This window comes from Bos taurus, chromosome 29 (assembly GCF_002263795.3).
Source record: "Bos taurus isolate L1 Dominette 01449 registration number 42190680 breed Hereford chromosome 29, ARS-UCD2.0, whole genome shotgun sequence".
In the NCBI taxonomy this organism is placed as follows: Eukaryota; Metazoa; Chordata; class Mammalia; order Artiodactyla; family Bovidae; genus Bos; species Bos taurus.
This window is the reverse complement of record NC_037356.1, coordinates 42,871,122-42,886,081: the sequence shown is the minus strand read 5'-3', so window position 1 is coordinate 42,886,081 and position 14,960 is coordinate 42,871,122. Positions and strand designations below refer to the sequence as shown.

The 14,960-nt window shown below is 58.4% G+C and overlaps 1 protein-coding gene across 13 annotated transcripts in view; it reads left to right on the top strand.

Annotated features, from left to right (window-relative positions):
• Positions 1 to 14,960, top strand: part of NRXN2 (neurexin 2) — a 103,837-nt gene that overhangs the window by 72,619 nt on the left and 16,258 nt on the right. For 8 of the 13 annotated variants that reach the window (NM_001192922.1, XM_059882985.1, XM_024987243.2 and 5 more), the window contains 4 exons: positions 1,857 to 2,038; positions 6,549 to 6,720; positions 10,765 to 10,854; positions 14,231 to 14,556. In NM_001192922.1, coding sequence (NP_001179851.1) covers positions 1,857 to 2,038; positions 6,549 to 6,720; positions 10,765 to 10,854; positions 14,231 to 14,556 — 770 coding nt within the window. The remainder of the gene's footprint in view (positions 1 to 1,856; positions 2,039 to 6,548; positions 6,721 to 10,764; positions 10,855 to 14,230; positions 14,557 to 14,960) is intronic. The other 5 variants (XM_059882986.1, XM_024987250.2, XM_015461276.3 and 2 more) reach the window with 1 other exon arrangement.

Here is a 14,960-nt window from a genome sequence, read left to right as displayed (position 1 = left end):
TTTCAGATCTCACCAGGGAGGCCCTCAGAGGGGAAGGATACCTGAGTCGGGAGGGGCAGGGCCCAGCTTCTCTGTCTGCTGGGGGTGATTTCCCGCAACTGTGGTGTGGCAGACTTCAGTTAACTGACACCCTGGTGGTTTCTTCCCCCAGCCTTGCCCCCTGGGAGGGAGTCATCTTCCCCTCTGGCCCTGCACAGATGACCATGCTCCCCTCTGCCCCCCTCCCCCCTCCCCACACCGCTGGCCTCACTGCCTTTCTGGGACCCAGAACACACACAGCCTTCCCTTGTCTCCTTGGCTTCTCCTGGGCCTGGAGAAGGTGCCTCCCTCCAAGGCACTCAGGGGTCCCCTCTCCTTTTGAAGGCCTAGGAGCTTCCTAGGATAAAGACCTCTGATCCCATATTGCCCAAACCGGGCTCCTAGTCCCTGAGGTGAGAGACCCCAAGATGTGTGAGAGGGGTGGCCTTAGTGTTACTCACTGGGCTGCCATTTTGGCAGAGCAGGTTGCTCTGGAAATACCCCAGACCCTCCTTGACCTGGGACTTTCTAGCCCATCCAGAGCTCTCCCACCCCACAGCCACACTTTTCTCCCAGTCTACTCCAGGCTTTTCCCCTCAGGCCCATCTGTCTCTCTTTTCTCTCTGGATAAGTCTTCCCATGAACCCCTCTCCCCCAAGAAGTGCTTTGAGAGGAGTCGTTAGTGGCTAATTATTTAATTAAGCATTTTATGAATCTCATCTGCTCCATTTATGTTCTAAAGAATGCAAGATTGTTGTCTTCCCTTCTCTGAAGGCCCCAGAGCACTGGTCCTCTAGGCCTCCCAGACAGAGCTCCCTTGCCAGCAGCTGGGTGACCGGTCCCCCACCCCCCACCGTGGCCATCAGTCTGCCCCCACCCCTCCACCCCCAGGGAGCCCAGGCAGCCGCAGGAGGGAACGTGGGGACTAATGGGGTTTATTTTGGGGCTGAGATCGTTAGGGACCTCACACCCCGCCCCCGGCAGCCGGATGGCAAAGAGGAGACAGAGGGGGAGAGAGGGTGGGGTGGGGGAGGGGTGGGAGAGGGTTCCCTTCACCATCTCTGGCTCCCACCCTCCTGCTTTCTCTCACCTACACCCTTCTCTGTCCCTCTCTGTCCATCTGTCTCTGCCTCCTTCCTCCTCTGGCTGTCAATCTCTCCCTGCCCCCACCCCCTTGTCTGTCTCTTCTTTTCTGGGCAGGGCTCCAGGACCCCTTGTTTTGGCACCCAGGCAGCCCCCTAGTTGGGAGTGGAAACAGGGAGTCCAGGCAAACTGGGACCAGGCTTTGCAGGGGCTTGGGAGGGGGTGGGGGGCAGGTGCTGGAGGGGCGCCAGCCTGCGGGCTGTGAGTCAGAGCCGAACACAGCCCCTGCTTCTCCTCGCGCCATCGCCTGGGGCTCCTTTGCCTTGGTGCCTGCTCAGCACAGCCTGCAGAAGCACACACCTCACACCTGTCACCTGGGCCGGGCCTGGGAGCGGTTGAGCGGGGCCCTCTGGGTCCTGCCTGCCCCTGGTGATCATCTCTGTCCCCTCGCAGCATCTCCCCAGGCCCTCTCTGTCTGTGTCAGTCTCTCTATTACCTCTCTGTTTTGCTGTAATTAAAACTGGAATTCTTGATGAGGCAGCTACATCTGTCTGTGCGCATGCACAGGCTCCCAGCTGGGCACCCGCCCGCCAACTGTTCCCTAGGGCGGCAGGGCCTGGTGGCAGCTGTGGGTCTCACACCTGAAGCCCTGTACCCTAAACCGGTTGTCTCAGGGCGCTGGGCACAGCCCCAAGGACCTACTGACCGTGCCCTCCTGACGCCTTATCTCCCTCTCCTTTTCCTTCTCTCTGCAGCCGGAACCACGTACATCTTTGGGAAGGGGGGAGCGCTCATCACCTACACGTGGCCCCCCAATGACCGGCCGAGCACAAGGATGGACCGCCTGGCCGTGGGCTTCAGCACACACCAGCGGAGCGCCGTGCTGGTGCGGGTCGACAGCGCCTCGGGCCTCGGGGACTACCTGCAGCTGCACATCGTAAGGAGAGGGGCCACCACCCCCGACCTCCCGGCCTTCCTACCCCAGGTCCACTCGGTCCCTTCTGCCATGGAACCAGTACCTTAAATCTTTCCCTTCTGTGGAGCCCCCAGAATCTCTGTTTCCTGACCCCTGGGGTTTCCTTCTGGCAGTTCTGCTCCTGGGACCCCCTCTCCCGCCAATTATGCACTGAGGCTGCCCAGCTCCGAGCTCTGAGCCCGTCTGTGTCTCTGACCTTCCTGAATGTAGTCAGGGCCCCCCTCCAGGTTTCCAGGCCATTCTCCCGCAGCCTTCGGGGACGCCTTCACCTCATGACTGCCCTGGGTTGCTGCCCACTCACTCCGACACCAACTCAGCCACCCACCGTGTCCCGTACTTTGTCCTGCTCCTCTGGCCTCCCCACCGGGGGACGGCCCACCCTTGCTTCTTCACCTGGCCTTTTGATCCTGTCTCGCCTCTGCTCTGCCCTTGAATATCGTTCCCTTAACCTTTGCCCTTGCAGCAGCCACCTTGCCCGGCCTCATGGCCATTGCTACAGCCTCTCTGGCCACAGCCCTGCACATTCCTCCCTGACCTCTTGGCCCAATCCCACGTCTCCGCCCTGACCTCCCAGCCCGGCTTTTCTGCTTTTCTCTGTGCAGCTCCCCTCCTTGCCCTCTGCTCCCTCCCACTGCCTCCCCCAGGCCGCCTCTCCTCACAGTTTACATCCTAACTCTAGTCTTGAAGCTGCCCGTTTCCTCTCCATCTCTGGTCCTGCCCCACACCCTTCCCTACAAGCTCTAGGTGGCTCTGCTCCACTTCTGCTCTAAACCTCTCCCCTGCCTCTCCCCTGTCTTAACCCCTGGGCCTCTGACCTGCCTCCATTTCCACCTGTGCAGCCCCTTACAGCCACCTCCCTTCCCTGCCCGCACCCCATGCACTGACCCTGGCCGGGACCCTGAGCTGGGAGGGCTGAACAGGCTGGCCAGGCTCTGTGTGCTGGAGGGATCTGCGTGGGGGACCCTGAGCTTCAGGGGAGCGAGAGGGCAAGGGGAGAGGCTTCTCTGGGCTCCGGCCCTTCCTTACAGGACAGCTTTCTAGGCTCCCCAGGCTGCATACCCTCCCCCGACACTGACTGGAAGGAGTGAAGGAATGAGGCCTGAGGGGAGATGGCCTGTGGGCAGAGTGGAGCCGAAGGAGAAGTGGCAGCTGATGGGCACCGGGCGGGGGAGGCCAGGCAGCGAAGCGAGCAGGAAAGGGGTGCAGAGGGAGGTGTGGCAGAGAAGGCTGGAAGCTCCGTGAGCAGGTGTCTCCGCCCGCGTGAGAGGCAGTGCGATGGTGCGATGACTGAGTGTGACAGCGTGGGGCTGGTGCGTGTCGATCATGCCAGGAGTGTTTGAGGGGTCTGTGGGGGACAGTCTCGTGGCCTCTGATTGGGCGTGGCGCTCTATATTTGTATCCTTGACCGTGTGGTGTTTGCTGCTGGTTCAGTCTCCTGACCCTGCGTGGCAGGTGTGACTGTGCTCCTGGGTCCTTCGCTGTGAGTGAGGGCGGTCGCTCTCTCATCACATAGTCGTGAGAGGCTGTGTGCCTTTCAGAGCAGATGTTTGGGTTTGAGTCTCCGCTCCACCACGTCCTTGCCTTGTCTTCATGGGTCCCCTCATTTCCCGTGCCTCTATAGTGTCCTCCTCTGCGTAGTGGCATGGGCAGAAGACAGGGAGCTGCTGGGGAGGTTCGAGATGATGCACATAAAGCTCTTAGGACATTGCCCAGCCCCTAGGAAGCACCGTGTCTGGTGATAGCCCCATCACCCGTGAGTGTCCCCCGGATGAGTTGATCTACAGGTGGTCTGTGTCTGCCTCATTGACGACTTCTGTCTCTGTGCCTGTGGGTTTAGGGGACAGGGTCCACCCAGTGCTGAGAAGGGGCAGGGGGACAGGGAGCGGGAGGAGTCTCCTTTTCCCCCTCTCAGCAGTTACCCCCCACCTTCGCAGGGTGCTGTGGTGAAGCACACACCAGGCTTCTGCTGGGTTACCGAGGAGGGTGGGGCGGGGTGGGCGGGGCTGGCTCTGGGATGGGGAGCCTGGAAAGGGTGGGGGGCCCTGGAGGAAGTGTGGGAGCCACATGAGGGGTGAGTGGGGCACTTGACGGGCTCGAGCCCCCTGGGGCGGCCCCCAAACCCCCTCCTTCCCTGGTGACACACCAGCTCCCACCGCAGCGTCATTAGCAGCTCTCAGAGAGTGGGGAGGCGGCAGCAAAATAAGAGAAAAGCAATTTGACGTTTCTAATAAAGCGTCGCTCCACTTTGCCAAATTAATTTTGACTCCCATAATTATTTGCTGTAGGAGCGGCCTCGTTCTTCCCGCCGCCGCCTAATGAGGTAATTGGGGAATTAGGAATTAATGACTTTAACAGAAGTGACAACTGACTTCACATCGGAAGCAGCACTGGGAGCTGCCTCTCCCCCCCGGAGTGCACGGCTCTGAGCTTGGCTGCCTCCTAGGAAACGGGGGTGTCCTGCCTTCCAGCCGCCCTGGACGGCCTCTGTCTGCCTGGCTCTCAGACCACTTCCGCTTTTGACTGCCGTCACCACCTGGCTGAGCCTCGTGGGGAGAAACCCTCAGAGGCACCCAAGGGGCTGGCGCTGTTGCATTACTCACAGTAGTACTGAGGTCCGTTCCCCTCATATGAGGAGCAGACCATCACCCCTTCTCCCTGGATGTCATCAGTCTGCAGGTGGTGGGTGGGTGCAGCTTGCTCGTGCTCTTTGTTAGGCAAGCCCAACCTCAATTTCCCTGCTTTGCTGCATCTTTGAAGAGCTGCTGCCTGAGTGTGTGGCTCTGTGTGTTTGTGTGGCTTTCCCAGGTTCTAGGAGGGGGAGAGATGGACCCACAGTGGGGAAGGGATAGGGCCTTCTCCACGTGGACCACAGGCGACACCCTGCTCCCCACCTCCCCCTGCACACCCCAGGCCTGCCTCGTCTGAGCCACCTCGCCCCTCTTTAAGCCTCTTGACCCTGTTGGTTGCAGGAGGTGGCCACTGAATGGCTCCTCATGCCCAGGCTGGACTGGAACAGTCTGTCAGGAAGACTCCAGGAGTGTAGCGTGTTCTGGGAGGATCTGGGTCCCCCTGACTGTGTCTGTCCCGTGCGGAGGAGGGTGTGGGAACTCAGGAGGCTGGACTCGGGGTACTGCTAGGAAGCGCAGGGGAGTGGAATAGGGGCTCAGGTTTAGGGCCCAGAGGGCCTTGTGCTGGCTTCTTTAGAGGTCTTTGGTCTTGAGGGAAGGTTGGTCTCAGTAGCCTCTCAGATCACCCCCAGCTCCAGCACTCTGGGTTGGTGTCTCCCCAGACTGGGGGTGCAAAGCAGGAGAGGGCACTGGCTTTGGAGTCAGGCCAACTGGAGTTCAAACCTAGGGTTCCTTTCTTATGAGCCATGGAATTGGGGGATATTGTTTACCCTCCCGGGATCTCAGTTTCCTCCTCAGTGGAACATGGATGCTGTACATTCCTGAGGGTTGCCGTGGGGGTGAAGAGAGCACGTGTGTACTGTACCCACAGAGGGCCTGGCACCATTGAGGGCTTCAGTGAGGCTCTGACACCATGAACAGAACTCTTCCTGGACTGGCTCCTGGGCAGCCTGTGTGGGTTTCCCACGAGGCCCTCTCTGAGGCCTGGGGCTGGGTGGGTTGCTCAGACTGACTCTCTGCTCCCCTTCTCCAGGCTCAGTCCCTGTCTTTCCTCTTCCTGTCCATTTTTTCCACCTGCCTGCAGCATCCTCTACCCTTATATCCCCATCTCACTTTTCCTTAATGATCCCAACATGGTTTTTCTCCTGGATCTCTTTCTATACCCAACACCCTCCAAAACACGCAGTCCATACCCCCTATCTCTGCCCCCTTGACTGTAGAGGGGCTGCCCCCACACTCAGGCCTGACCCACATGGGCTGATGCCTGCTGATGCCCTGGAGACAAGCCCCCAGGGACTTGCCCAGTGCTGAGCATTCAGGGGAGGGGAGGCTGGAGCTTGGCGGTGTGTGTGTGTGAGGGGAGGCCAGACCCTCCTGAGGCACCAGGCTGGCTTCTGTGGACCCGCCTGTTGGTCGTGCCTTAGGGAATCTACCCTCGGTGTTCCCACTGGCCCTGGCTTGCTCTTGATCATCCCTGTCTGGGGCCTGCAGGCGCAGTGGCCCTTGCATGGAGTAGGTGCCCCGTAAACATTTGTGAACATTTTGACTGAAGCTAAAAGCAAGAAGCGAGTGTGGTCAGTTGAAGTGCTCCAGGTCCATGCTCTGCACCCCACAGTGGCTTCTCCAACCTCTCTGAACCTCAGTTGCTCCCTCACTCGCATATGGGGGAGGGGGCAAGCCGACCCCCTTGGGCAGGTGAAAGGGCCCAGTACAGGGCTGGGAGAGGTGTGTTGTAAAGCTGTTAAACGCAGCAGAGCTGGACCGGTGGTGGTCACAGGAGGAGTTCTAGCGGGAGTGAATGGTCGTTCCCTCCCAACCCCTCATCTCTGCCTCCCTGTCCCCAGGACCAGGGCACCGTCGGGGTGATCTTTAACGTGGGCACGGACGACATTACCATCGACGAGCCCAACGCCATCGTGAGCGACGGCAAATACCACGTGGTGCGCTTCACTCGAAGTGGCGGCAACGCCACCTTGCAGGTGGACAGCTGGCCGGTCAACGAGCGATACCCGGCAGGTAGGTGGCGGGGCGCAGAGGTGTGGCGGGAGGGGTGGGGCAGGGCAGCCAGGGCTGCCTCCAATAGGAGCGCTGCCTGCACCAGGGGCGGGGCTAAGTGGCGAGGCTTCCCGCAGCGGGAAAGGTGTGGCTTGTAGGGGCGGGACCAAGGTGGGGCGGGGCTAAAAGGAAAAACCGGGATTTGAAGGGTAGGGGTGGGACTGTGGGAGGTCAGCTCGCAGGGGGTTGGAACAGCTGAGCAAGGAAGGATGCAAGAGCAGGGTCCCGTTTGGGGTGGGGGAGGAGAGAAGCGAAGGAACGTAGAGGTAAGGAGAGTCTGACGTAACTGAGGGAAGGATGAGCTGAGAAAAGAGGGACAGGTGGAAATGGGGCGGCAGATGCAGAAACCAAAGAGAGAAGATTCAGAAGTAACGCAAAACGGATCTTGGCAAGGAAGCAGGGCTGTTCCCAAGGATAGAACCAAGGCAAGAACCAAGGTCTTTACAAAGAGCAAGTCGAAGGTTCATATTAGGTGAACTAGATAAAGAGAAGTAACCATGGAGACCTGGAGAAAAGGAACCCCAGCGTCTCAAAGAGTAAGGGACATCGTGAAAGGGAGAGAGCGACAAGTGACAACAAGAGCGAAAAATAGGTCAAGTGCCTTCAACAAGGCTTCATCAACTACTGGTTTTAGGTCCTGTGCTAAGCCCCGAGGACGCAGGGCACAGCTCCTGCTTGCAGGGAGCTCACAGTCATGGGGGCGGGGAAGCGCAGGGGTGCAAACAGACCCGATTCAACAGTGTGACAGCTGTGGTGGCCGAGGACCCACCAAGATATGAGGAGCACAGGGCAAGGACAGGAATGAGGACCTGAAAGACGTGAGGAGGCAGAGACTGCGAGAATCTGAGGGAGGCAGAGAAAGAGCCTCAGAGTGAGAGGAAACAAGGGAGGAGCGGTGGGGAGATATGGAAATAGTCACCGAGACAGAAACAGAAACGGAGTCAGCGCTCGGAGTGATGCAGGGAGATATATGGAGCCGCTGTCTCACAGATGCAGCCAGCAAGAGAAGAGGTGGCCAGAGCCTGGGGAGGGAGACGACAGGGGGGGAAGTGGAGGTCCTGCAGGAGAACCGCAGACACACCGAGACGCGAGATGTGGAGACACAGGCTGAGTGACATTGCAGAGTCGCGTGCAGGGGGCGACTGAGGAACAGAGAGAGCACCTGCAGGCCCAGCCCCTCTCCTCGGCCAAAGTGATGCCCAGAGAAGCTGCCTGTGCTGGCCGAGGGGGCGGAAGGACACAAGAGGTTCAAGTGTGCAAACCCTCACAGGCCCACTTATTCTGGGATGTAAAGGCTCGTGTGGGCTTATGGCTCACCAACACGTGGGCTTGTACCCACACACTCTCAGGCAGCCCCTGAAGACAGAATCCCAAAGCCCCCTAATAAACACAGAGACTGACACACACGCAGGCCAGCCCCAGGCACACAGACACTGGCAAATATTCATGTGGTCAGACAGACACAGGGGGAAAAGCCCAACAGAGGGATGCCAGCTTACACCAAGGCCTGGGCATGTGTGGGGCAACTCAGGCACATAAACGTTCCCATTCCAAGTGCCACAGACACGCCGACACCCACAGGCCCGGCTGTGGGCCTCAGACTTCGCTCTTTCTTAGACACACACACCAGGGTGACCTTTGAAGCAGTGAAGACACCAGCCCGCCCTGGACGGGGCTGGACTCAGGGAGCGTGGAGCTTTATGTCAAGCCAGAGCGCCTCCCTTTGGATCTCAGCAGGGCAGATGCAGGATTAGAAAAGTCACACCTGCCCTCTTCTGCTTGGGATCCCTGGCTGGGGTTGGAGAGACTGTGGGGTGCCTCCTTGACTGCCAAGCAGAGTAACCTGAGGGCCTGGTGCCCTATGAGGGCAGATCACCTACGAAAGCGAGTGTCACCCTGAGCGACACCAGCAGGGCAGAGTAGAGTGTGCATGGCCCAGGCTCTCAGGAAACACAGACACGCAGCCCAGGGACCCTGAGTCAGCAGGACCTGGCTTTCCATCCTGCATCTGCTACTAACAAGCTGGGTGACCTTGGACAAGTCATCAAGCGCCTCTGCATCTCAGTTTTGACCTCTGAAAGTTGGGGATACTAGCTGCATCATAGCCATACTGGGAGAGTTCTGTGAGATGGCCTAAGTGCTAGAATGGCATGGCATAGCAGAGGCGCTGTTAAAGTCTTGTTAGAATTGTTGTGTGCGCCAGTGAGGCAGATGTACGTTCTTCCCTCCCTCTCAGGACACACATACGGACAAATACATGACCACACAGACACAACTCTCCAGTAGGAGTAGGTGCCTGGATGCCTCCTGCCCTCCTGCCTCTGCTCCAGCACTCCCTCTCCCTCCCTTCCCCCGCTTGTCTCCCATCTGGCTGCTACTCTCCTCCTCCAGACTCTTCTGGGCCCCTTCAAGCCCCAGCCCCAGCACTGTGCTGCCTCTGACAGAACACAGGACACTGCTGGTCACTTGCCAGCTGCAGCTCGGTGGGGGCTCCCCCTGGGCAAGGACTGGACCTTTGTCTTTGCATCTCCAGTACCCAGTATTCCTCCAGTACCAGGAATAGAGAAGACACTCAGGAGATGTTTGTTGAGTGACTCAACGAGTGGGTGATCCATTTTTGTCTAAAATACAAGTGACCCGACTCTGTGGATTCAGAGTCTGTGGAATCTTCAGGAGGGCGAGGTCTCACTGCCTTGTAAGCATCCAGGGAGGCCCCATCCCTGCCGGAGTGAACATACCATGGGAGGTTCATGGGAGGTGAACACAGGCAGGCCCAGGCCCAGGTCTCACTGGGCAGGTAGCATGGTTGTGCAGTGAGACATGAGGAGGAAAACGCCCCCAGAGTGCATGCTACTGAAGATGGCGTCAGGGGTTTCAATGGGTAGAGTGGCCAGGTACCCAAAGGAAATAACTTCCATTTCCACAGCTACAGTTTGGGGTCACCTACAGCCTTGGCGGAGAGCTCACAGGACACACAGACACAGACAGACAGACACACACATCCTCCTTCCTCCCTGTGAGCAGAGAGAACAGCTGTGTATGGATGGGCAGCCAGGATTGAGAGGAGGAAGGCTAGGTTGGGGCTGGGATGGGTCCCCAGGGCTGGAACGGAGAGGGGACCTGAGCAGAGAGGACTCCGAGGGTCTTGGAGTGAGAATGAGAGAGAGGGGTTGAGAGCCAGGTGCCGCCAAGCGGAGGAGGGCCGTGGGCACCTTCAGGGAGCCCAGGGGTGGGCCGGGGTGACAGAGGAGGCGAGATGCAAGGGTTGGGCGGGGCAGTTGGGGGATATCCAGCGGGCGCACTCCACTGTGACCAGGGTGAGAAGCCTGGAAGTGTCTTCAGTGAGCGCGGTGGGGGCTTGGCAGGGGAAGTGCCGTTGGAAAACCAGTGGTGGGGTGTGGTGTGGGATGGGAGGTGAGGGGAAGCTGGGAGTTGATCACAGAAGGTAAAGGGAACCGAAGGGACTTCGAGAAGACTTTTAAATCTCACTGTTAAATGTATGTGCCGGACCACCCCCTAAATGCCGCATAAACCCCCGCTTAACCTGTCCCTCCCACTTCTAAACCGCCCTCTAAACGCAGTAACCAGCTGGGTCGCTAAGGCCTTCCACCCCTAACTTAAACCTGCTAAATGCCCCTCCCCGCCCCTCTACCCCACTCTGGGATGAGGAAGGAAGCGGGCAGACAGATAAACCTGTTTAACCTCTGACCTTTGACCTTCCAGCTGCCTCTTCTTCCATTCCCCTTTCCTTTTCTTCCTTGTCCCCTCTTTTCTTCGGGTGGCTCCTGCCCCCAGGATGGGGCTGGCTCTGCCTGGGAGCCTAGGGAGGGGGACCGGAGGGCAGACGAGGGACCGGCGTTTCTTCTCCCGCCTTGGGTGGACCTGCCCTCTCTCCGTGGGATGTGGCCGCTTACTCTGAGTATCCTGAGAAATGCATAATTACTTTTCTAACTCCTTTGGACTTCGCCGCCTGAGAAACCTACTGTCTTTCTAAACTTTTCCAAGGAAACTTTGATAACGAGCGCCTGGCGATTGCTAGACAGAGAATCCCCTACCGGCTTGGTCGAGTAGTTGATGAGTGGCTGCTCGACAAAGGTAATTAACCAGAATTAATTAATTAATTAATTAACTTTAAAAACACTATCTTAAAGGTGCAGAGCTCTCTCTTTCCCCATCCGAGCCTTCCCCATCACCCACCCCCTAGTGAGAGGACGATTGTCTGGCCAGGGTGCTCCCTTCCTCTCTGGGGTCAAGGGTCTGTGGCTTCTAGAGGGGTGGTTGGGGCAGGGGTGGGGCTTTTCCTAGAAGTGGGAGAGCTTGGTCTCTTCCTAAACCTGTGATGGGACTAGGGTCATCGAGGAGATGCCGAACCCCTCCAGGAAGGCAGGGTGAAGTGTAGGTGGGGAGGGGGCTGCCCTGTTGGCTCAGAGGTTTAGTCGAGGGCCAGCTGAGGACCACAGCACGCTGGGCAGCAGATGGCTTTGGGAAGCAGAGGGCAGTGGTCCTAGGATCCCAAGGAGGGATAGGAAGACCTCACGGGGCTCATCTGAGGAGAAAAGGGAGGATTGGGGTGCTTCAGATCCCACTGGAAAGATGAAGAGTGTCTGTGCGGCCACTGTCTCTGGAAGGGGCCCACCTGGGTCTAGAAGGTCTCAGACGCAGTGGAGGTTGGGGGGAGACTAGGAGGTGGGGGAGAGGTGGCATCCCAGGAGGATTTCTGTGCCCGCTGAGCTGATGAGGAAGACAGAACAGCTGGCTAAGAGGTGCTGCTGGGTGTGAGGGAGGAGGGAGAAGGCCACTTGTCACCAAGGGAAGTTGGGGCCAAGGGCAAAGCCATCCCATTCCCTTTGGAGAGGGGGCGAGCTCTGTACCTCTAAGGCTAAACTCTAGGGGGAAGTAGCACTGTTAAACCTCCACCTAACCAGCTGATAACTGTGCTTTTAAATGTCCACTGGGGCCGGCCCCAACTAAAACCCCCAATGTCCCTTCCAGCCCCCACACGGCCAGCGGGGACTAAACATGCTGATAACCAGATGTGATAAATCCGTAGCAGGACAAAAAGTTAAAGGGACTGTAACAGACATCGCTAAAACCTACAGCCCCCAGCCACACTGGGCTGCTCTCTCCAGCGGGGTGAACTTTAACCCTTTGAGGAGTTCATGGTGGGTGGGGCCCCAGGGGCCTAGTTGGCTCACCTATGTGGCTTCCTCCCCATTACCCACCTCCCTCTCCCGGAATCAGAGAGGCCAAGGGAGCAGCTTGGGCTGAGGCTGGGACAACTTGTGACCCCAAGGGTAGGGAGAGCTGGACAGGCCAGGGAGAGGGCCTGGGGGGCGGGACTTGTGGTCCAGCTGAAGGAAGAACTCCTGCTGGTGGTTTGGAATCCCAGTTCTGCTTTGCGCCTGCAGGGTTGCACCTTCTCTTTAGGCCTCTGGTTCCTCTTCCAGAAAGTGCAGGGTTGGCCATGTTCTCTAGTATTTCCCAGAGCATGGCATGGCCTTGGTCAAGGCATCAGCTCCCTCCTCGGGGAGCAGGGACAGTGATTCCTGCTCAGCCTGCCTCACACGAGGATGAGATGAAATGAGGAGCAGGAAAGTATTGGAGAACTAAAGCTGGGCATTCTTGGAGAGATTCCTTTACCGGGGAACCCGTCAGCACCTAGCATGTGGTAGGTTCTCAATAAATATTTATTGAGTGAATCCATTTTTCCAGTTCCAAAATGTATCCTGTGAAGCATAAGTCCCATGAGATGCTTCACGATAAAGAGATTTGTGGTTAAAAAAAAAGAAGAAAGAGAGAGAGAGATGTGGTAAGATGAGCTTGAGAAATCGGAATCCCGTTTCTTCCTCATGGAGAGGCGTATGAACATGCATTTTAATAAAGGCTCTGAGAAGTCCTGCGAGAGAGAAACCTCTTGTTTAATTATGAAATGTTTGTTTTCCAAACTCATTTGACCACTGTGAACCTTCTCCCCTTTGTTTTTCTCCTAATTCTCACATGCGGGTGTAAACTGGACACTGATCCTCAAGGCCTCTCCAGGGCCCATGTCTAGCTGCCAGTCACTAGTTCTCAGCTTCTGTGGGCTCTGGCTGCCCCCTCTGGAAGATGATGGCCCTGCTCCAAGGCTGAGGGAGGTGCTGGGCAGAGGGAGTGCTGGAGGACGAGAAGAGGCTGAGCAGAGGGCCTGAGCAGACACATCTGTGGCCAATCATTGGCCAGAGGCCAGACAGATGGCTGGGGGCTCCAGAGGTCTGGGTGTTCCGGGGAACCTGTGTTTCCAAGAGTGTGGGTTTCACAAGTTGGACTGTCCTCAGCCCAGGTTTCAGGGCAGGGCTTATAGGCACCTAACTCTAAACCAGATCTGTAACGAGGCACTAACCAGAGGCTAACGAGGGCTAAGCCAGGCCTTAAACCCCCAGCGCCAGCAGCTGAAGGTCCAGGGGAGCAGGGGGCAACCTAGTACTGCCTCTGCCCGCCTCCCCCACAAAATAAGCAACATCAAAACCAAAGTTAAATCTAAACTTAAACATAATAAATATCTTTTCTAAAAACCAAACCAAAGCAACAAACTCAGAGGGTTAAACTGACCCCCAGATCCACTAAAACCAAACAGAACAACCAAAGCCCACCCAGGTGGGAATTCTGAGGTGTAACTGCTGAGTGAGGAGCGAGGTTGGAGCTGGAGTGGTTTTTTTGGCTGTCAGCGAGCGAAGCAAGGTCCCTTTAACATTTTCCATCTCTGTGCTTGCATACCCTGGCGGGGAGGAAGGACTCTGCTCTCCAGGGCGTGACCCCCAGGCTGTGGCTGAGCCTCAGGGGAGGAGGGAGAGGGGGGCCTGGTCAGAGGTCTGAGGGCCTGGTGGTGGCTGGGAGGACGGAGTGTGGTCCACGTGGCTGCTCCTAGGCTCATGCATGCTGGCCCTCCTCCCACGCACTGTCCACCCAGGCCTCACCTCCATCCCTGCCCTGACACGCACTGACCACGTGGCCTGGCAGTCGCCTCCTCCGTTTCTGCCTTTTTGTCTCCTCTGTCTGCTGCTTCCGAGGGTTCCGTGGCTTGGGGCTGGACACGGGTGTGGGAAGTTGGTGGGGAGCAGAGAGAGAAGATGGGGATCCAACTGAAGGGAAAGAAGGGGGCGATGCCCCCAGAGGAAGAGAGGAGGGGGGATGGGAAGGCCAGAGGCATGAGCATGGCGGGGAGAGGGGGGAGCTGGGCCCCCTTTCCTGGCCCGTGTGTGCCCTGGGGCTCCTTCCCCTCCAGGGTCCCTGCTGCCTGGACTGGGCTAGTGGCTGACGAGGACTTTCCCTTTGGTGTCTGCCCCTTCCTCATTTCTCCATCCCCACCCAACCCCTACTTGCTGGTTTCCACCTCCACCCCTTTCCCCACCTTGGGCACCGCCCCTCCCTTTCTGGTCCCCCCTACTGCCTGTCCCCTCTCTGTCTGTCACCCCTGCCCCTCCCCACCCCCCAGGCCGCCAGCTGACCATCTTCAACAGCCAGGCTGCCATCAAGATCGGGGGCCGGGATCAGGGCCGCCCCTTCCAGGGCCAGGTGTCCGGCCTCTACTACAATGGGCTCAAGGTGCTGGCGCTGGCCGCCGAGAGCGACCCCAACGTGCGGACCGAGGGCCACCTGCGCCTGGTGGGGGAGGGGCCGTCCGTGCTGCTCAGCGCGGAGACCACGGCCACCACCCTGCTGGCCGACATGGCCACCACCATCATGGAGACCACCACCACCATGGCCACCACCACCACGCGCCGGGGCCGCTCCCCCACGCTGAGGGACAGCACCACCCAGGTGAGGGCCCCTTCAGTGGGTGGATGAGGGATGGGGGTTCAGGTGGGAGTAGGGCTGATGTCTGCCTAGCAACCCCAGCGCCTGGGAAGCTCTGAGGGGACGGTGGTTTAGATGGACCCGGCAAGGTCTCCTTTCTTGAAGCGCTTGTCACCCTGGGAACCAGGGATGTCGTAGATGTAGAGGTGACCACTCTTTCTAGGGGGGCCATTCCCAGAGTTGAGGGGAAGTTGGGTACCCTAGCTAGACCAGGGAAGACCACCCCCAACCTATGAGAGAGGCGCTGCTATAGGGGGAGAGCAGAGCTGGGAAGGAAGGCTTCCTGGAGGAGGCATTCCAGGCCTCTGCTTGATGCTTCTACCTGGAGAGACGGGTGAAGCCCAAGACAGACCACATTGGCCTGCGGG